The sequence below is a fragment of the Dipodomys spectabilis genome, unplaced genomic scaffold (genome assembly GCF_019054845.1).
Source record: "Dipodomys spectabilis isolate Male_0828 unplaced genomic scaffold, ASM1905484v1 ptg000229l, whole genome shotgun sequence".
Taxonomy (NCBI): Eukaryota; Metazoa; Chordata; class Mammalia; order Rodentia; family Heteromyidae; genus Dipodomys; species Dipodomys spectabilis.
Window position 1 is genome coordinate 2799473 of NW_024870906.1, and position 21568 is coordinate 2821040.

The window sequence follows — 21568 nt, forward strand, 5'->3', positions numbered from 1 at the left end:
AGGAGCCTGAGATCTGAAGATCGCTGTTCGAAGCCAGCCCAGGCAAACAATTGCCAGATTTGAGCCACTTTGCCAACACAGAACTCCAGAATGAAAGGGAGACCCGATCCTCTTGAGCAAGGACCTGGGTACCCTGCCAAAAACTTGTACTGTTTTGTTTCTCCCAGCCTTCCCTTGAGGGGCGCTTTATCAGTGGAAAGGACAGAATAATTAGACCTTGTGGGCACTACTGGTCACTGGCTCTGAAATGACACCGCTCCAGCCCGACACATTGCTGTCTCCCTATAGTTCAAAGTGGGACTTGAAGAGTTTTAGCTGAAGTCTAACTCATGTGGAACTAATGGCTCTCCAAAAAACTGATCCTGTGATCTCCCCAGATCTGGAGAACATAGTTGGAACAGATATACTCAGCAGCTGGCAAAGTTGCACAAAATCTGGCTTTTCCCCAGCCAGGGAGAGCTGCTAGACTTCTCAACTTAAGCTTAATGTAATCACTCCAGCTCACTTCCTGCTCTGGCTCAGCGGGTCTCCAGCCTGGCTGAAGGCTTCCCCCAGATCTAGCCATCCTTTCAATCTCCAAGGCCTGGGAAGGGCTGCCCTGCACACACACACCCCCCCCCCATACCCCTCCACACAACATGCACGTATACACCTCATCTCTGTAATCCTGGGGTCAGGGCCTGGCCTCTCCAGCCAGTGAATGGAATGAATCACACCCCGCTGAGGGTCTTGGGTATTGCATTCCTGGAGGCTGATGTAAGATGGAATCCTGCGGTTTGGGGCAGCTCTGTGTGCTGTGGCCCTCCCCCTTACCCATTAAGAGCTCAGCACATCTGTTTCTGGAGAGGCTGGGAAGCCTGACAGCTGGATACAGGAGGTTCCTGAGGGCCCCTGGGCCCCTGCTGATGTGGTGCTGGGGATCTCCTCCCCCCCCCCCCCCCCCCGTGTGTGTGGGAGGAAGCCAAGGGAACTAGCCTTGCCGGAAGTGGGAAGAGGGGCAGTTCTGGAATTCATAGCCGTCCTGTGGAGTTCTCCACTCTGTGATGTCACTGTGGTATGCTCACATCCTGAATTCTTCCAGCATACTGGATGGAACTGTGACCGTTCGTCCTCAAAGTTAAGGCAGGGTGATGGTGATGCCTGTAGGGTTTGTCCTTCCTCTGGGTTTACATTGCATTTGCAGTGAGACAAAGCAGTTCCCAGGGCACTCCATCCGCAGGTGGCCGCTCCCCGGGTCAGAGGCTCCTCCACAGGGTGCTGCCCTGATTGCCCCTGGTGTCTTCTGTGTCCCGCCAAGCAGCCAGACAGCATCAGAGGATGGGGTATCTCCACCCCCAGGCCTCCTCCTTCCCAACCCCACCATCCTTCAAGGCCTAAAGAGAGCCCAGGCTTGCTTAGATGAAGTTGTCCTCATCACTCCCGCTGCAGGACCCCTCTCCATGTCTTTTCGTGTGTGTGTGTGTGTGTGTGTGTGTGTGTGTGTGTGTGTGTGTGTGCACGCGCACGCTTGTGTCCTACGTCTTGAACTTAGGATCTGGTGCTGTCCCTGAGCTTTTTTTGCTCAAGGCTGGCACTCTACTACTTCCACAGCTATATTTCCAGCCTTTTAGGTAATTAATTGGCAATAAAAGTCTCATTGGAGCCTGGTACTGGTGGCTCACACCTGTAATCCTAGCTACTCAAGAGGCTAAGACTGGAGGATCATGGTTCAAGACCAGCCCAGGCAGGAAAGTCCATGAGACTCTTATCTCCAATTAACCACTCAGAAAACTGGAAGTGGCTCAGTGGCGCAAGAGGTAGAGTGCTAGCCTTGGGCTGAAGAGCTGAAGAACAGGGCCCAAGCCCAGAGTTCAGGCCCCATGACTGACAAAAAAAAAAAGTCTCATGATACACACACACACACACACACACACACACACACACACACACACGTCCTGGCACCTCGCTTTTGGACTTCCCAGCCATTGCATCTATGAACTAAATAAACCTTCTATTGTTTATAAATTATCCCAGTCTGTGATATCCTGCTGTAGTAGCAGAAAACAGGCTAATACACCTAACCGTCTAACAAAGCAGATATTTGTACTATGTCTGCTTTGGGCCCAAGGATATTGAGTCTGTTGGCTAGTATGTTATTGTCGGTTTGTTATTGTTTGCCTCCAAATGAAAAACACAGGGAAAGGAACCGTGTTTGTGTGTAGCAGTTCCCTAGGCTGGGGGACTGAGACAGCAACCTCACTCATTCTCACAGCTGAATATGTGATAAGCTTTGTGGTTTCTGTCACTGTGCAAATCATGCTTGGACTCCGCAGATGGGGTCACCTAAGACGGGTGTACATTTATTCTGTGCGGCACCGGAAGAGGGCGTCACTGTCGACCTGGGCTGAAGCAGGGCTGTGTGCTGGGGGCTGCCGGTGCCCAGTGTCAGAAGGGAGTGGGTGGGTACCAGGATGCCTGCTCACCCCCCCCCCCCCCCCCGGCAGAGCATTCGCCTCACGGAGGAGGAAAACGCGCTACTGGCAGTTCTCCATGAACTGCACGGGCACCGAGGCCCACATCTCCAGCTGCAAGCTGGGGCCCCCTGTGTCACGCGACCCTGTGAAGAACACCTCTTGCGAGAACGGGCAGCCCGCCGTAGTCAGTTGCGTGCCTGGCCAGGTCTTCAGCCCCGAGGGACCCTCAAGATTCCGGAAAGCCTACAAGCCAGAGGTGAGGACGGGGCTGGGAGGATGGCCGCTTGTACCAGGGCAGGGCTGCGGGGGTCCAAGGAACCCATCAGAGAGGGCGAGAAGAGCCGGGCCCAGCCAGGACCACCATGGCGGAGGCTGCTGTACAGATCAGACCCCTCTCTGCAAGGAAGCCACTTTGTTTCCAGACGCATGCGACTCATTTCACCACAGGGGGGATGACAATTGCCAAAGCTTCAAGCTTCCGCCAAGGTAGAAAGCCTGCCCTTCCCATGCCCAAGTCCTCCGTCCCGCTGTGAGCACAAGCCCAGTGGTGCCTGTGTCACAGCATGGGGGCGGGCACAGAGACATGGGCGTGGCTGTCACAGAGACTGGGCATCCTCCATTATCTCCTCCATGATCCCACTGGATCCTCAGGACAAGTGAATTGTCTCAGCCATGGAGGGTTGACCCACTGACTTCATTCTTTCCTTTTCTTCTTTCTTTTCTCTTTCTCCTTTTCTTCTTTTTAACCACATTGAGGTTTGGACTCAGGATCTCGTTCGTGCTAGCCACATGCTCCGTACTTTTTTTGGCTGTAGTTATTATTCAGGTGATCTTAGGTTTTGTTCCAGCCCTGCCTCCCAGCCTCGGATCCCTCCTTCCTCTGCTTTGCGAGGATCACAGATGTACACCACCATACTCAACTTGTTGGTTGAGATGAGAGCTTGCTAACTTTCCCCCCTAGCCTGAGCCTTCAACTGAGATCCTCTAGATCCGTGTCTCCTGAGTAGTGAGATGACAGGTTGGAAGTGCCAGCTTTTCATTTTTCTTTTTCTTTTTATTGTGAAAATACCGCAGAGAGGGGTTACAATTAGATGGGCAAGATAATGAGCACATTTCTTATCAAGCATTGTTGCCTCCTCCTTTGTTTCCCTTTCCCATCCCTTCCCATCTGTCCCCCCCCACCTACCCCCCCCCCCCAGCTTTTCGTTTTTCTACTCTTCTTTTTTCATATATCCACCCAATTGTCTGTTTCTGAAACTGCCTGGGGTGGGAGTGCTACACCAGTAGGTGGGAACACCCCCCAGAAGGAAGAGAGGAAGTGTGGATGGTGACTGTTGATCAGGGTTGAGGCAATCCAGATACCATCACGTGGGCATGGTGAGTTCCAAGCCAGAGGCAGGAGAGAGCAGCCGAGCGAGCCTCACCAGGAGAGAGGGAGCGTGTGAAGGTGGACGCAGGCGGTGGGCTAGCTTCTCCCCGACCTTCATCTATGTCCCATACCATCCTCCCCCTCCCCTCCTGCCCTCTAATCTCTAACCCATCTTAGCAGAGGTGTGCTAGGGTAACTGTCCTCCCACAGAGATGGGAATACAGACAGGGGTGAGAGGCATTCTGGGAGCACAGCCCAGGTGTGGACCTGTTTGGAATGACCTCCTGACCTCCAGGCACTTCCGGAAGGCAGTCAATGGAATCTCCTCATCTCCTGAGGGGCCTCAGAAGTGCACAGACACGTTCAGCGTGGGCTTCCCTGGGCAGTGCCATTTCCCGCCCCTCCCCTCACTTTCCCCTGCTGTATCTGGCAGGCACGTCCCTCCCCAGCCCCAGCCTGTGTCACCCAGAGTGCCAGATCCTACTGTTTTGGAACTCCTCTGCTGTGTGGTTTAAAGCGAAGTGATCAGATTCATACCAAACCAGTGACCACCACGGGAAGCTGACATCACATTTTCCCTGGTTTCCGTCTTCACTGCAGGGTTGGCTGGCTGGCTGCCCGGCCACTGCGGGGGCCGGGCTGGGGCTGGGGGAGTTATCTGACACTTCTGCCTCCATCCGTCTGGGGGCCTTGGAGGGGCCCCCACATCCCGTTCCACAGCTTGGGAAAGGAGATGGGGGAGGTCACAGTTCTGTGGAAGATGGGCTGAAGCCAGCACTGTTAATCACCGCGTTCTATCTTCTTTCTCTCTCTTTTATTTTCTTTCCTTTTCCTTCTTCCTCTCTTTTGGTTTCTTTGTGGGGGGCTCAGGCTGAGGTTTGAACTCAGGGCCTCACATTTGCTACTCGGCCGCTCTACCACTTAAGCCACGCCTCTAGTCTTTGTTCTATTTTTTTTTTAAATAAAATGTTCCTGAAGGCACTGGCTGGCTTACACACTGTACTTAAAAACAAAACAAACCAACTCCCCTTCTGGCAGTGTGCCCCCCACCCTGCCAGGCTAGCCCTGGGGTGCTGTCAGTGGGGGCCAGGCGCTTGTGTGATGTCCTGTGCCTGCCCTCCCCCATCTCCAGGTGGCTGGTGAATGTGATTGGTTGGAACCAACCACCTCCAGCCAATCCCACCTGGTCTGGGACACCTGTGGGGAGCGGCGGGAACTGCAGGAAGTCATGGGCCAGGAAAGAACACAGACTCCAGCCTGATATAAAAGCTATGACAGTCAACACAGTAGGTGTCGGACATAACAGAGACTTAAAGACGTCTGAGCTTCCCTAGTGCACACACGTGCACATAAACTGATATAAACCAGAGTGGATGCATGCAGCCTCCAAGACACAATCCGCAGGGTCTTGTGTTGTTGCAGAAGCTCAGTGAGCCCTGGAGACATTTCATGTCTTCTTTTGAAGACTCAGGGCTGATTAGGAATAGAATGAAGACCAGGAAGCATCTGGGCAGATGTGGGTCTTTACTAGGCAAGGTCCGGTCCCTGGCACAGGAATAGGTCTGGTTTTCTTGGCAAGTTCCACGTGCCAGCAAGTTCCAGTGTGCCAGGGCACACTGCACACCATCCTGGAGATCTCTGCTATGAGCAGCGTAGGAATGGGGTTCATTTGGGATCTGCAGGCCTGTGGGGCAGACGCCCTTGAAGCTCAGGTGCTGGAAGCTGTGGGTCCAGCAGATGGTGAGAGCCAGGAGCCAGGCATGAGCTGGGAGATGACTTGATTATAGAGACCCTGATGGGCTCTTCAGTGGTCCCAGCAGGCAGTCCATAGGAGAGCTGCCCAGGGGCCTTATGGGAGAGCAGACTTCAGTGTGAGCCCCTTCCTTCTGTCTCTCCCATCCCCCTGCCCCAAATCCAACATTGTGTCAGCTTCTAGACTGGGGAGCTAGCCTGTCGAAGCGCAGGGGAAGGAGGGACCACAGGACACACGCTGCTTCTGTACTCAGAACTATATGTCTCTTTCCAGCAACCCCTGGTGCGGCTTAGAGGTGGTGCCCAGGTCGGGGAGGGCCGCGTGGAGGTGCTCAAGAACGGAGAGTGGGGGACTGTCTGTGATGACAAGTGGGACCTAGTGTCCGCCAGCGTGGTCTGCAGAGAGCTGGGCTTTGGGACTGCCAAAGAAGCCATCACTGGCTCCCGGCTGGGGCAAGGTAAGGAATGGAATGGCTGCGGGTTGAGCTGCTTTTCTTCATGGGAAGATACAGCTCGGGGACCTAGTGCCATAGTGGCAGTGATCTTTGGGTTCATCGTGCTCTGCTCCCCGCTTCCGCAATGGGCCCATTAAGGAACCCCAGCTTCTCACCAGTCAGAGCAAGAAGGGAGTGTAGAGAGCACTGAGCCCCCGTTTTATGGATTTGAAAGCTGAGGCCCAGAGAAGGACACATGCAAGGCGAGGTGACAGACCAGCAGTAGGTGACAGCACCCACCACTCCCACCGCCCCTCCTCACCCCACGCTCACCGGCCCCACAGCAAAGCCAGAGTCCCAGGCTCCCATAGGAAAGCACCAGAGCCCACTAGACCTGAGCTGTGCTGGACACAAATGCACTTGATGGCCTCTTCCTTTTGCACTCTGATGCCGCCCTGCATCTACTGCCTGCCCCCCCCCCACACACACATACCACAGAGCGAGCCCTGGTTTTTGTTGTGTCCTGACTGAACCTTTCATCTGAACAAAGAATACTTCTGCAGAGAAGGGAGGTGGGAGGGGTCTACTTAGAGCCATGCTGCTGTTTCAAGATGATCCAGAACAGATTGCCTCCACTCCCGCATGAATCCCGGGACCAAGCAACCCTATGAGTACTCAGCCCTCCCCTGGAGAGCTGTGTTTGAACAGGGTCATTCCCTGGTATCTGTTCAAAACCAACCACTAGCCCATAAGCAGCTACAGGTGGAAAGGATGCGGAAGGAGGAGTTTGGGGCTCAGATAAGGGTGGGGTATTCCATGCTGTCAGATGTGGGGCCTTCACCCCACAGAAAGGAGTGCCTTAAGATCATTGATCGCAGCCTGGGAAAATAATAATCCTCACTTGCCGCCATAACCCCTGATTTCCTTGTGGGACACTCTGCAGTCCTGTATTAAACCCCTTAACCCCGAGCTCAGTTAACACTCAGCTGGGTGCCAGTGGCTCCCACCTGTAATCCTAGTTACTCAGGAGGCTGAGATCTAAGCATCTCAGAGCTCAACAAATAGCCCAGGCAATAAAATCCAAGAGACTCATCTCCAGTTAACCACCAAAAACCCAAAAGTGAAGCTGTGGCTCAAATGGTAAAGCGAAAAAGCTGAGGGAGGACTAAGAATGTGGCTTAGTGGTAGAGTGCTTGCCTTGCATGCATGAAGCCCTGGGTTCGATTCCTCAGCACCACATAAACAGAAAAAGTTGGAAGTGGTGCTGTGGCTCAAGTGGTAGTGCTAGCCTTGATCCAAAGAAGTAAAGAAGTTCAGGGACAGTGACCAGGCCCTGAGTTCAAGCCACAGGACTGGCAAAAAAGAAAAGAAAAAGCTAAGGGATAGCATCCAGGCCCCAAGTTCAAGCCTTATACAAGAAAAGAACGCACAGCATTCCCACGCTAGCAGTAGAATGTGGAGCTCATCTGTCCAGAGTCATCTGCTTGTTTTCTGCAGCATGCCCTCTGTCTAACAGCTTGTCCATGCCTCCCAGGGCTGTAAGGAGGCTCCGTGGGCTAGGGACAGTCCTGAGTCATAGATACAACTACAGACAGGACCTCAATCCTCTCATCCATCACATGAGGGACGGAAGCTCAGGAGAACATATCTGTGACTTCTCCAATAGTTGATAGAAAGAAAGACCGAAGCCCTAAGTCTTAGAGTTAGGACTTCTTGGCCCAGTTTTGTTCATAGTTGAGCCTCACTCAACTTTCATTCTCCAGTCTATTCAAATGGTGGGAACGTGCACTGGACATGCACTGGACATGCACTGGGGCAGACATCAGCAGCACACTGGGCCACCTGACAGCTTCCAATATGCTCAGTGCCGTTAGTCTTTCTTCTTAGTCCTAGTGAGTAAGTCAAGGTCCCTGGGGCCAGTCTTCCCACAGTCCACTGGTGGTTGACCCCTTTGTGGGTTTTTACTCTCCCAAGGCCTACAAGAGCCAATCATTCTGCAGGATAAACAAGCAGTGAATGACAAGAACATTCCATCAGTCAAGGGCGGTGCTATGTGACCTAATTGTTCCACTGCCTCAGCAGCCAGAGTTTACCAAGAGCTGGGAGATTCTGCTCCTGGACGAAATGGCCTTGGGGAAATTTTTGATGCTGGCCATGCAAACAGTAGTGATGATTTGCCATCTCTTGCTGTACTGGGTGGGCAACTCCAGGCGACAGAATGGGAAAAGTATCCCTGGCAATGTGAAGTTCAGGGTCAGTCTCTTGTTCCTGGCTGTGGCTCACAGACCACACCCAGGGTAGAGGCTGAATCGAGTCATCTGAGTCCTCATCTTGGCCCAGCTTCCTGCAATCCTCTGGACCTGGGTTTCTCTACTGTAAAACAAGGTGTCTGGAAGGGTGGTGTGGGTGAGGCTCTGGCTCCAGCTATGCAGCATAGATTTTAGTCATAGAAGGCTCTGCCTCTGCACTTGAGGACTCCCGCTATCAGGGCTGCAACTGTGGGTTGCTATATCCACCTCTTTCCAAGACTCAACTACATGTCTGTCACATCGTGTCCTGGAAGTTTGTGCCCTGCACACAGTGCTCTCGAGATGTTCATGTCATAAAGAATGAATGAGTGAATGGTTATATTCCAGTTAAGTCGGGTCCACTGGAAAAACACTTGGTGGTGAAGTTCCAGTGCTCCAAAACAGCTCTGTCCAATAGAAATGGACAGGGGGCATGGCTTAGGTGGTAGAGTGCCCGCTGTGAGTGAAAGAGCTGAGCAAGTATGAGAGGCTCTGAGTTCAAGACCTCGTACTAGCACGAAAAAGAAAAAAGAAATATGGCACATGCCACATATGTAATTTTAAATGTTCTAGTAATCACATAAAAATATAAGGGAAATCTTGCCCATGTAATTGTAACCCCTCTGTACAGTATTTTCACAATAAAAAATAAATAAAAATTTTAAAAAATATATAAGGGAAGAGCCGAGCGCCGGTGGCTCACACCTGTAACCCTAGCTACTCAGGAGGCTGAGATCTGAGGATCATAGTTCAAAGCCAGCCTGGGCAGAAAAGTCCGTGAGACTCTTATCTCCAATTAACTACCAGAAAACCGGAAGTAGTACTATGGCTCAAGTGATAAAGCGCTCAGCTTGAGCTGAAGAGCGCAAGGATAGCGGCCAAGCCTGGAGTTCAAGCCCCATGTCCGACAAAAAAAAAAAAAAAACAAGGGAAGGGATTGGGGATTTAGCTCAGTGGTTTCTTTGTGTTAAGACCTGGCATCTTTAAGTCATTGTTGCTATTACAATACTTTGACATTTATCACCCAAGCCTGGAGACACTGGATCTGGGACATTCTGACTAGTCAGAGGGGTGTGTGATCTGAGCACCTATTTCTTTTCTTTTTTTAATTAGTCATGGGGCTTGAACTCTGGGCCTGAGAGCTATCCCTGAGCTCTTCAGCTCAAGGTGAGTGCACTACCAATTGAGCGCAGTACCACTTCTGGTTTTCTAGTGGTTAATTGAGATTAGTCTCATGGACTTTCCTGCTGGCTTTGAACCGCAATCCTCAGATCTCAGCTTCCTGAGTAGCTAGGATTACAGGCATGAGCCACCAGTGCCTGGCCTGAGCACCTATTTCTTGTAACATCTTTTCTCTTTTTGGTCAGTCGTGGGTTTTCTTGCTCAAGTCTAACACTCTGCCACTTTAAGACACAGTGCCACTTCTGGTTTTCTGCTGGTTAATTGGAGATAAGAGTCTCATGGATTTTTCTGCCCAGGCTTTGAACCACAAAATTCCTCATCTCTCAGCCTCCTGAATAGCAGGATTTACAGGTGTGAGCTGCCCAAACCCAGCTTCTTGTAACTTTTATGGGCAGTCTTTAAGCAGAAGAATTGATGTAGCAAGAATTCTTGCAATTGCACATCTGGGACAAGATCAGAGAAATTGTTCCAGTACATATTGTAATTAATCAAGAACAGGTCATGTGGCAGGGTGGGGGAGGGTTGGGGTGGGAAATGTGTTGTGCTGTATTTAATAATGTTCAATCTTGCAGTACTCGTAGTTTTCTATCTTTACCCCTGATTCTGGCTTGCTTTGATTTCCACGTCACTTTCCCTGTTCTAACCAAAAAGCTCTTCAGGGCCTGCCTTATCTACTTTTCAATTCCCAACAGCTAGCACAGAGGCTGACAGGTAACAGGTGCACAGTGGATTCCTCTGTGTGGACACTATGTGAGCATTTGTGTCAGCCAGGCACTGGCGGGGAATATACAGGGTCTCTTCCCTTACTGATCATTTAGACCTGGAAAGACAGACATTCAACAATACAAGCCAGTGTAAAGCAGAGCAGTGCTGGATGAGGGGCTACCGGAGGGAGTCTACTGTGAAGTGTGGTGGGGGCCAGAAGGCTTCTGGAAGGAGGTGAAGGCCAACTGGGAGTCAGCTGGCTCCCCAGGGGAGGCAGAGTGGCCTGGTAGATGGAGGGCTGGGTCCATGGAGCATCCACAGAGCCTGGTGTAGGAAGTGGAGAAATAGACTGCTTAAATTCAAGTGGGGGCCACTGGTGCTTGTGGAGTCTGCGCACTTCTCCCTAAGGTCAATGAGAAGCCACTGGGGAATTTCCCAATGAAGAGTAACAGGATCCAACCATCCAATCCAACATGTATTTAAACCTCTCTGGGGTCGCTGTGTGGTGAAGAGATGGGGCTGTGCCTGAGGCTGTTGGAATAGCCCAAGGCCACAGGCTGTCATAGTGCATGTCAATTATAGGGCTGTGGACTGTCACTGTGGTAGCACAGGGGAGAAACAAAGCATCCAGATTTGAAGGAGTGAGCAGAACGTGATGGGTGGGTTGTGCCGATGGAGGAGGTAAAGAAGGGGAAGCCAGAGTTGACCTCTGGGCTCTGGCAACAGCTGGGTGGTTGGAGGGTACCATTTATTTCCTGGAATGGGAAGGGCTAGCAGAGAAGCAAGCTGGGGAAGATGACAGAGGACAAAAAACAAAAACCAGGCAACCCTGGCCTGAAGTTTGTCCCGATGGGAGGAAATTAACAGGCCTGAGACACAAAACCAGTGTGAATGGTTATGAAGAGGATGAAAAGGAGAGCAACCGATGAATGGGGTTCTGGGTTTCCTCTGGGGTTGATTTAAAAAAAAAATTCTACAGCCATGCAGTGTCGATGGTTTCTCAACACTGAGAATGAACCTCATGCTACTTTACAATGGCTAACTCTTGTTATTTGTCTTTTACCATTATAAAAATGAGAGGTTTAGAGTGTGAAGGATAGGACCCCCAACAAGGAGGTGTTGAGCAGACCAGAAGGGCAAAGAGTTAGTGGCAGAACAGAGTCCAAGATGATGTGGGTTAGTGTACCCCAAAACACCTGCAAAGGATTAGACATGGCCCAGCAGAAGCCGCTTTTGAAAGCTAAGCAGACTGGACGTGGCTCAGCCTGGATCCTTCTCCCCCAGCTGTGGAAAGCTCTCTCTCATTAGCCCAGCATCAGCTACAGGAGCTTCCCTCCCGTGGCACTAAGGGCCACCTCTGGGTGTCTTCCACCTGCCTCTCTCTACTGCCTACCCTGGCCGGTGATGTACACCTGGAGGCATGGTTGGGCTTGGCCAACACAGCACCGGCAGAAACTGGGGGTGAGCAGAGGCACCGGGCCATTTAACTGTCTCGGAGCCCTGCTATTATTTGCCCTCTGTGAACTTCCTACATTCTGTCTATATACCTCTCTCCTACAAATCCTCTTTTCTGATTCCAGCCATCCACTTCATATAAACCCTGTTTTCTGTAGGGACCCTCATAAATGCTTGGGGAATTGAAGTTGGGGAGGGAACTTAGCTGTCCAACTTGTCCAACCCCTTCATTAATGTGAAAAAGCCAATGTTCCGTGAGCGCCAGTGACCTGACTAAAGTCACAGAATTTTCTCTGCTCTTACAGCAGGAGTGAGTCAATCCTCAAACAATTAGCAATAATCTCTTCAGAGAGAAGAGGCCCGGGCTCCTGAACAGTCTATAAGAGGCAGTTAGGAGAGCTCTGAGGATGGAAGAAGCAGGTCCAGGACTTTCTTACTGGTTTTAGAAATGTCTCGTCAGATGCTTTTACAGTGTATGCTTCTCTTCCTTCCCCTCTGCCAGGGATCGGACCCATCCACCTCAACGAGGTCCAGTGCACAGGGACTGAGAAGTCCATCATAGACTGCAAACTCAATACCGAGTCACAGGGCTGCAACCATGAGGAAGATGCTGGTGTGAGATGCAACATCCCCATCATGGGCTTCCAGAAGAAGGTGAGGAGGGACAGCCAGTGCCCAGAAGGGGCTGTGCTGTGGAAACCCTAGATCATATAGACCAAGTAGCCTTGCTTTGGAGAATTCTTCAGGAGGCTCTGAGATAACCCAGTAAGGGCTCAAGGTCCACTTCTATCTCTGTTACTACCATTTGTCCCCTAGCATTTGAAAATGTGACGAATGACAAGACATAGGAACAAACACCGCCTCCATAGTGGCCGAGGATGGCGTATCCAGCTGGGGCTGTGCGCTGGCTGCTCTGGGCATGTACATATAGTACAATGGGAAGTCTGTCCCTTCTACAAGGGACTCATGCACGGTTCACCATACCTGCGATGCCTTTGGCATGTGCCCTTCCAAGGACCGAGAGAATCCACACAGATAGCAGGCCTGCATGGGCCACCAGTGTGAACACTGTACAGAGAGCACTGAGCAAGCAGAGACAATGCTAATGGGATCAACAGCATTGTAACCAGGGTCACAGCCCCCTATGCCAGCGGTAGGGTCTCTGAAGCCTGCCCTGTGTCTCTTGCAGTGGGTGGTCTTGTCCTTAGAGGTAGCCAGTGGGATGAATTCCTCCTTGTCATGCAGGAGGTCTATCCCATGCTATTCACCTGCCCAGAAAATCCTGCTTAACACTCCTCTCTGGTGCTTCGAATGATCAGGTCCCATGCACCATCTGGTACAGAGCTGGCATACTGGTTATGCTTATGGTAGGCAGAGAAGGTGGCTCAGGGGTAGAGCGCTTGCCTTGCATGCATGAGGCCCTGGGTTTGATTCCCCCAGCACCACATAAGCAAAAAGAAAAAAGCCGGAAGTGGCACTGTGGCTCATGAGCTGAAGAGCTGAGGGACAGCATCCAGGCCCAGAGTTCAGGCCCCATGACCAAAAAAAAAAAAAGCGGGCAAATGCAGACACATCAGGCTGCAGGATGCTTCTCCAGGTGGTGCTCTACTTGGAGGGCATTGTACCTGGGTCCTCTCCCAGATGCCTTTCTGGGAGATGTACCTCTGGGTGGCTGCAGGTACACCAGCCAAGGCAGACACAGAGCATCAAACAGTGTCAGCAACAGCACTGAGCAGTCGCCAGTCAGTGAGAGCTGCCAGAATGAACTAGCACAATTTGGGGCTCCCTCCTGGAGGCTAGAGATCCAAGTCAAGGCATTGGCATGATTGGTTTCTCCCAAGGCCTCTGGGCCTCTGGCTTGTGCATAGCCATCTCTTTTTTTGTTGTTTGTTTGTGCTTAAACTCAGAGCCTTGAACTCTTGTTTAGCTTTTACTCTGAAGGCTGGCACTTTACTACTTGAGCCACAGCTCCACTTCCAGTTTTTTGTTGGTAAGTTGGAGATAACAGTCTCTCTGATTTGTCTGTCCAGACTGGCTTCAAATGGGGATTCTCAGATCTCAGCCTGCTGAGTAGCTAGGATCACAGGCGTGAGCTGCTGTGGTGCAGGCTGGTCCTCTGTGTCCTCATAGGACCTCCCTTCCGCATCGCTGGGTTCCTAGTGTCTTCCTTATAAGGACAGCAGTCCTGTTGGGAAGAGCCTGCCCATATGATCTCATGGGACCTTAATTACCTTCTTAAAGGCCCCTTCTCCAAATACAGTCACATGTTTGAAGTGAGGCAGGGGATACAGTCAGGCCTCACAGTCACCAACTAGATGATTTATTCATCTCTGGGAGTCATCCGCCTCCTCCCAGCCCCATTCAGTGTGAAACCTCTACTGAGTGGCAAGTTAACACTTAAGCACTGCAGACTTGGGTTTCTTTTGTCCCAGCCAGAGCCAACCCTGATTTCCTTCCTTACTGGGAGACCGAGCAGAGTCACAGCAAGAGGCTCTCTCTACAAGCTGTGCAAGGGCGGGGGGGGGGGGGGGGGGGGGGGGGGGGGGGGACGGGGCAGGGGCAGGCAGCGGTGTTCAGCTGATTTGCAGTTCTTTCAGTTTACCCTGAATTGTGGCTTGGCCTTGTATGGTGTGAGCTGGAATTCTCCTTTTCCTTACACATTAACATCTAGGTCAAATTTCCTTCCTCCCCATCCCACTGCCTCCCAAGCCAGGCATGAGACTATTTTTGGAATAAACCCAGATCACTTTCCGCAGAAACTCACCCTCACAGGGAAGGCTGGGGTCACACACGGCGTGGGATTGGGGGAAGATCCTGTGACAATGGGAGGTTTGAGTGCACATTGGAAAACCAAGGACCTGGACTCACAACCTCATCAAGTCATTTTGCCGAGTGTGATCCTAGCTACTCAGGAGGCTGAGATCTCAGGATCACGGTTCAAAGCCAGCTTGGGCAAGACCAATCCATGAGATTCTTTTTTGTTTTTTTGCCGGTCGTAAAAGTTGAATTAAGTTGAGTCAGCTTTCATATCCCCTTTTTCCAAGAAATGCAGATTTGTTTACATCCTGTTTCCAGAAAGAAAATGCTGTTCAAAATTGGCAAATTATAAATAAATTTGCATGTACTTTGTTTATTCTTTGAACATTTAATTACACCGTGATTTTCATTCATTATAGTACTACTACCTCCTCTGTGTTTAAGGAATGTCAATGACTTTTTTATTTTTATTTATTTATTTATTTTGGTTTATTTTTTTGTCAGTCATGGGGCTTGAACTCTGGGCCTGGGCGCTGTCCCTCAGCTCTTCAGCTCAAGGCAAGTGCTCTACCACTTGAGCTACAGCGCCACTTCTGGTTTTCTGGTGGTTTATTGGAGATCAGAGTCTCATGGTTTTTTGCTGCCCCGGGTGGCTTTGAACTGCAATCCTCAGATCTCAGCCTTCTGAGTAGCTAGGATTACAGGTGTGAGCCACCAGCACCTGGCTCCATGAGATTCTTTTTTTTAATTTTTTAATTTTTTGGGAGGGAGTCCAGTCGTGGGGCCTGAAGTCTAGGCCTGGGCGCTGTCCCTCAGCTCTTCAGCTCAAGGCTAGTGCTCAGCAACTTGAGCCACAGCGCCACTTCGGGCTCTTTTCTTTTTGCTTATGTGGTGCTGAGGAATCGAACCCAGGGCCTCATGCATGCAAGGCTAACACTCTACCACTGAGCCACCTTCCCAGCCCTCCATGAGATTCTTAATCTCCAAGTAACCACCAAAAAGCCAAAGTGGAGTTATGGCTCCACCAGCTTTGAGCAAAAAAACGCCAAGTGAGAACAAGGTCTTGAGTTCAAGCCCCAATAGCTGCACAAAAACAAAAAAGCCATAGTGCAGACTATAAATGTATAGCTTTCCCTGCTATGTTCAAAGATTGGCTGCCTGTATTTCACACCTACCTTTAAAGCTCCAAACTGCTGTCGCTAAGAACCAAAGGGACGGGAGAAGGCTGTCATAGGCGGCGTGGAGAAGGCCACGCCTTCCCGGCCTACTCATTGGGTGATGCTGGACACGGTGCAGTCCACCCCAAGGCCTGGCTGACCCCGAGACCTTTTGGACTTCCACTGTGGCTGGTGAGGTCAGCTTTGCAGAGGGCTCAGCCGAAAGCTAACATGAGCTAAGGCCTATAGTCTCTGTCACCATGCCCCCTGTGCCTGTCTGACCTGGATATCCAGTCTCACCCGGTCCACAAGGAGGCTGGCCAGGGGAGTGGGGAGGGATGGAGGCCAGAGGCTGGCTGGCTGTGCCTTGTCAAGGAAGCTGCCATTGCAGACATTAGAGATAGCTTTTATGAAGGATAAAATTAGGAGCCATGGTGAACTAGGCCCAAGGCCAGGGCCTAGCCTGGCAACCCAATCCAGGCCCCAACTCTGGCTTGGCACTGCCTGGCTTTGCGAGATGCTTTGGATGGAGGTGAGGTAATAAAAATGCTTCCCTTAGCTGTCCAGGGGCTGACCATAGTGGGCAGGCTCACATCCCCCAGGGCCTTGCACAGGACGAGGATGCAGAGCCTCATCTGAGCAGAGTGTGCTACTCTGTGTGCGCCGTACCACGAGGAATGCCCAGAGTGGGCACAATGCAGAGAACACGCACCCAATCTAGCAGCCCTTGGGAAGTGCCGCCATAACCCATGGAATCCATATGCAGAAGAGGGAGGAGAAGCTGGGCACCGGTGGCTCACGCCTATAATCCTAGCTACCCAGAAGGCTGAGACGTGAGGATCACGGTTTAAAGCTAGCCCAGGTAGAAAAGTCCATGAGAGTCTTATTTTCAATAAATTGCTCTGGAAAAGCCGAAAGTGGCACTGTGGCTCATGTGGTAGAGTGCTAGCCTTGCGCAAAAGAAGCTCAGGGATAGTGCCCAGGCCCTGAGTTCAAGCCCCAGGACCAGCAAAAAAAAAAAAAAGAAGAGGTGTGTAGTGGTAAGCTATCCGGGTGGGGCCTCCCCATCATGCCATGTGGGCCTGCTGCTGCCACACAGGGGGCTTGGCAAGGGTGGCTGCGGTGGTCAGTACGGTGGGGACCTGCCTTCTGTCCTGCTGACCACACTCTCCCTGCTGTCCACAGCTGCGCCTGAACGGGGGCCGCAATCCCTACGAGGGCCGAGTGGAGGTGCTGGCGGAGAGGAATGGGTCCCTGGTGTGGGGGACGGTGTGTGGCGAGAACTGGGGTATCGTGGAAGCCATGGTGGTCTGCCGGCAGCTGGGCCTGGGATTCGCCAGCAGTGCCTTCCAGGTGAGGAGCAGGGTCCTCAGAGCCAGGCCTGCCCCCTTCCAACCTGTCTTCCCCTATCAGCCCTCAGCCCTGTCTAGCCACAGGGGCAGAATGAACCCAGGCCATTCACTGAAGTAGGAGGCCTCCCTCTGGCCTCAGTCCCTGGGGCAGATCTCTCCCACCTCTGCCTCTGTCTTAAACAACAGAAGGAACTGAGTGTCCCTGTCTACAGTCCACGCGGGTCAGGAGAGCAGGGCACTCGCTCGTTCTTCGTGGCTGCTGTGAGATCATGGCTGGCGTGCCTCGGCTGTCTCCACCTGGGAAGTGGGATCCTGAGCAACGCTTTGGGTTTAATTGTGAAGTTGTCCGTTGACATGTTACACGAAAGTGATGATTCAGTGTGACTTACTGCCCGTGCTTTTGCTGGTTTCTCCAGGAGACCTGGTATTGGCACGGAAACATCGCAAACCAAGTGGTCATGAGTGGGGTGAAGTGTTCAGGAACGGAGCTGTCCCTGGCCCATTGTCGCCATGATGAGGATGTGGTCTGCCCCCAGGGTGGGGTGCAGTACGGCGCAGGAGTTGCCTGCTCAGAAAGTAAGTTCCTGGGGTCTACCTCCCCTCTTTCTGCCCTCCCACCCGCCGGAGGAATCCAGAGAGCTGGTAGTTATTCTTCCCAAGGCTCTGAGCCCTCAGCATCCATTCTGGCTAAGCAAAAAGAACTAGCTGCAAAAGACATAATTGAGCCTCGTGCTCCAACCACAGGACCTTGGTTGATGACATGGAGAGAAAACAGAAGGGATGTCTGGGAGCCTAGGGTTCAAAACACAGGACCACTGTTGACTATGTCAGTAAGCTCAGAATCCTGGGGCTGAGGGTTTCCTGTTCATGCAGGTAAGTGGGGAAGACCGCCCTTCTGCTGAGGTTCAGGATGCAGATAAAGGGCACACTGGGCGCTCTGGTGGGTGGGCGCCCCTCCTTCCAGCTTGCCCCGTGGATCATTTAGTTCCTGTTTTCACACCAAGCCAGCTTGGTACCTGGTAACTCCCTGAGGCCCTGGAAATGGGGACTTTGGAAGGGCATAGACCATCTTGTCCCAGCTCAGGAAGATCCCCTCCCATGTCCAGAGAGCCCAACTCTGTCCTCCTCACACAAAACCACTTCTGCCATGCAGCCAGAATCTGGCCCTACCTCATCCGCTGACTTTGAGCATCTTAGCTAACCCCTGGGGTCTGTGCTTGCTGCCATTCCTAGACATTGGAAATCAAGGCAACAATGAGTCTGTGCCAGATGCAGTCATCCCCCTGGCACCTGGGAAGATGGAAGCCACGCCTGAGCTAGTGGGTCCCACCCGCCCCTCAGTCCCGCTTAGCCTTGCTCGGCATTCTGCAATCCCTACAAAGCAGGACTGAGAGCCTGGGCAGGTCACAAGCCATCACTTCCTGTGGGAGAAGAGCGATGAGGAGGTCCCGGCCCTTACGACTCCCCTGGAGGAAAGTGTCCCAACAGAGCCACGGTCACACCTCTTCCAGGGCTGTGTCTACATCCTTTCACTTACGCTTACAATATCCCATCATTTCCAGGAATTCAAGGCACTCAAGGAGCCTAACCATGTTGGATATCAGGCGATCAAGTCAGTGTTCCCTGGCAGGTCCTAGCAGTTGAATGCAGACCATGTGATGTTAAGCTACTTCTATGCCCAAGGGGGCCCAAATGGAGACCCCTCTGTGCCAGTTCCAACTAGCAGATTCCATGCAGTGTTGTTACCTCACAATCTTTTAATACCACTATGGAGTGAGGAATGGGTTAACCAACAGACATGATTAAACCAAAGATTTCTCCCTCCAAACTCCACCTTGTTCTATAGGTTCCGATTGGTCCGTTGATACCTTAAGGAAGTTAATGGGGAATATAAAGAAGAGGGTAGATTCCAAGGGGTGTGTAATAAGGAATCAGGAAGTGTTAAGGTAAGCAGTCCAGGATACGGGGAGTCACAGAGGCAAGTGCACACAGGTACTCCCCCCGTCTGTGTCAGGATTACCACAGAAGCAGAGACACGCAGAGCCCCGTGTCTTTACTGAGACGTAGGGTAGACAACACACAACCAGGGTTTTCCACTGGCATCATTCACACAACCGTTCATGGTCCCAAAGGGCTCCAGGGCTCCCACACCTCTGCTTAGCTCAGTACTGGTAGCAGAGCTATATGTGAGTGCACACCAGGACACAGAAAACACAGAGGAGAGTCATGCCACACACCCCCAAAAAAACTGTGTATGTGAGCAGGAAGGCGGCCGGGCATGTCCTCGAAGGGAAACACTTGTCAGCAGAAAAGTCTCCTGACTCCCCACTGTCTTCCATTCCTCTTCCCCACCCCAGCTGGATTCTTGTTGGTGGATTTTCTTCCCGGAGGCGGGCTTCTCCATCAGATGTGGGGCAACTCAGTGTTTACTGAGAACCAAGGTGGCTGTGGGGGAGGGGGGAGGACAGGTGAGTCACTGCCCCCTCCCCCATGTCCCCCTGAAGTCTGGATGCTCACCTGAGACATTTACACACAACTTGCCAGCCAACCAAAGAAGGCAGGATCAGTAGTGAAGCAGTTCTGGAGAACATTGTTACAAGTTGAAGTGTTCCAGAAACACACCATGGAGGACCCTGTATAGAAGAAAACCTAGGACTCATCCTGTCAGGAAGCTAAGCCTTCTGCTACCATGGCTCTGTATACATGGACTAGATCTGTTGGCCATTCTTTTAGCCCCTGCTACGTGCACTGCACTAACTAAAGAATTCAAGCCTTTTTAAAAAGTTAGGTGCCTCGGCAGAGCCTTAAAATCAACATTCAGCCCCTTTCTCCCAGCAGTTTCACTAGCAGAAACTTATTCTAAAGAAAAGAATACTCAGGTAGGGTGCTGCATGCCTGTAATCCCAGCACTGGGGAGACTGAGACAGGAGGATCTTGAGTTTGAGGCCAGCTTTGCCTCATAGTGAGACCTTGGCTCCAAAAAAACAAAAAGAACCTCAAGTTCACATACATGAATTTGCCCTGGAATGTTTATCACAGATTTGTCCTTAGCTGAAAAATTCAAGCCACCAATGTATATATCTAAACAACAGGCAAGGTAGAGCCGTGAATGAAATATAATGTAGCCACAGATGAATATATAGGATATACTTCAACCATCAAGATTTGTTTTAGTGCTGGGAAGGTGGCTCAGTGGTAGAGCTTGCCTTGCATGCATGGGGCCCTGGGTTCAATTCCTCAGCACCACATAAGCAAAAAGAAAAGCCGGACGTGGTACTGTGGCTCAAGTGGTAGAGCGCTAGCCTTGAGGTGAAGAGCTGAGGGATAGCGCCCAGGCCCAGAGTTCAGGCCCCACGACTGGACCAAAAAAAAAAGAAAAGATTTGTTTTAATAGTTAGAAGTACAGCTCAGGTAGTAGAGCACCTGCTAGGTATGAAGCCCTGAATTCAAATCTCAATACTGCCACACACACACACACACACACACACACACACACACACACACACACACACACACACACACACACACACACACACACACACACACACACACACACACAGTGTCTTAAGGTAAACAATATTAGCAGACTATATCTAAACATTGTACATGATGGGAAATGTATCATTTGCAAAAGAATCACTGGGGGGTGAGCTGTTCTCTCTCCCATCAGTAACGTGGATCTTCATGTTGTCTTGTGGAAACTAAAGCCACTGGAAAGTGGAGAGTGCTAGGCACCAGTGCTCATGCCTATAATCCTAGGTACTTAGGAAATTTAGTCTAAGGATCAAGGTTCAAAGCCAGCCCAGGCGGGAAAGTCTGTAAGACTCTTATCTCCATTTAGCCAGCAAAAAAGCTGGAAGTGGAGCTGTGGCTCAAGTAGTAGAGCACTAGCCTTATGTGAAAAAGCTAAGGAACAGCAGCCAGGCCCTGAGTTTAGCCGCAGTACCAGCACACATACGTAAAAGCTTCCGTGTGCCATCTCCCAGAGCCAACACTTGTCAGTGTGTTGCCCACCATCCCTGGTGACTGAAGAGGGTTGGGGGAGTCACCTGGGGTCATTGTCAACAAAGAAGGTAACCGTGGAGTTCCCTTGAGCCAATTCTAGAAGGAGGAGGTGGGCAGGGCCAGTCTGGAGCCCTAGGTAGAACTGGGCGAGAAGTCCCCATCTTACTGATCATCCTTCTCCGCAGCTGCCCCTGACCTGGTCCTCAACGCGGAGATCGTGCAGCAGACCGCCTACCTGGAGGACCGGCCCATGTTCATGCTGCAGTGTGCCATGGAGGAGAACTGCCTGGCGGCCTCAGCTGTGAACACCAACCCCACCACCGGCTACCGCCGCCTGCTGCGCTTCTCTTCCCAGATCCACAACAACGGCCAGTCGGACTTCCGCCCCAAGAACGGCCGCCACGCCTGGATCTGGCATGACTGCCACAGGTAGGCCCTCCCTCCAGCTACCCCCCCCCCCCGTGTCCTGAGGGGCAGGGTATCTGAATGGCCAGGGTCACCTAGAGAGGACAGAGGCGCCACACTGGCCTTCTACACTTCCAGAAGTCATTCTCTGCCTCAGCTGGGGGTGACACTCCTTCCCCACTTCCCTGAGGCCCTGGCTCTGGTGATTTGGACTCTGGGATTCTGGCGGTGGGACAAGCCACTCCTAGAGCTGG

At 51.7% G+C, this 21568-nt stretch overlaps 1 protein-coding gene across 1 annotated transcript in view; it reads left to right on the forward strand.

Annotated features, from left to right (window-relative positions):
- Loxl2 (lysyl oxidase like 2) overlaps window positions 1-21568 on the forward strand; it is a 60183-nt gene that overhangs the window by 28971 nt on the left and 9644 nt on the right. The window contains exons 5-10 of the mRNA XM_042697807.1: window positions 2484-2709; window positions 5849-6032; window positions 12141-12292; window positions 16738-16905; window positions 17321-17480; window positions 21095-21338. Of these exons, the coding sequence (XP_042553741.1) occupies window positions 2484-2709; window positions 5849-6032; window positions 12141-12292; window positions 16738-16905; window positions 17321-17480; window positions 21095-21338 (1134 nt within the window). The remainder of the gene's footprint in view (window positions 1-2483; window positions 2710-5848; window positions 6033-12140; window positions 12293-16737; window positions 16906-17320; window positions 17481-21094; window positions 21339-21568) is intronic.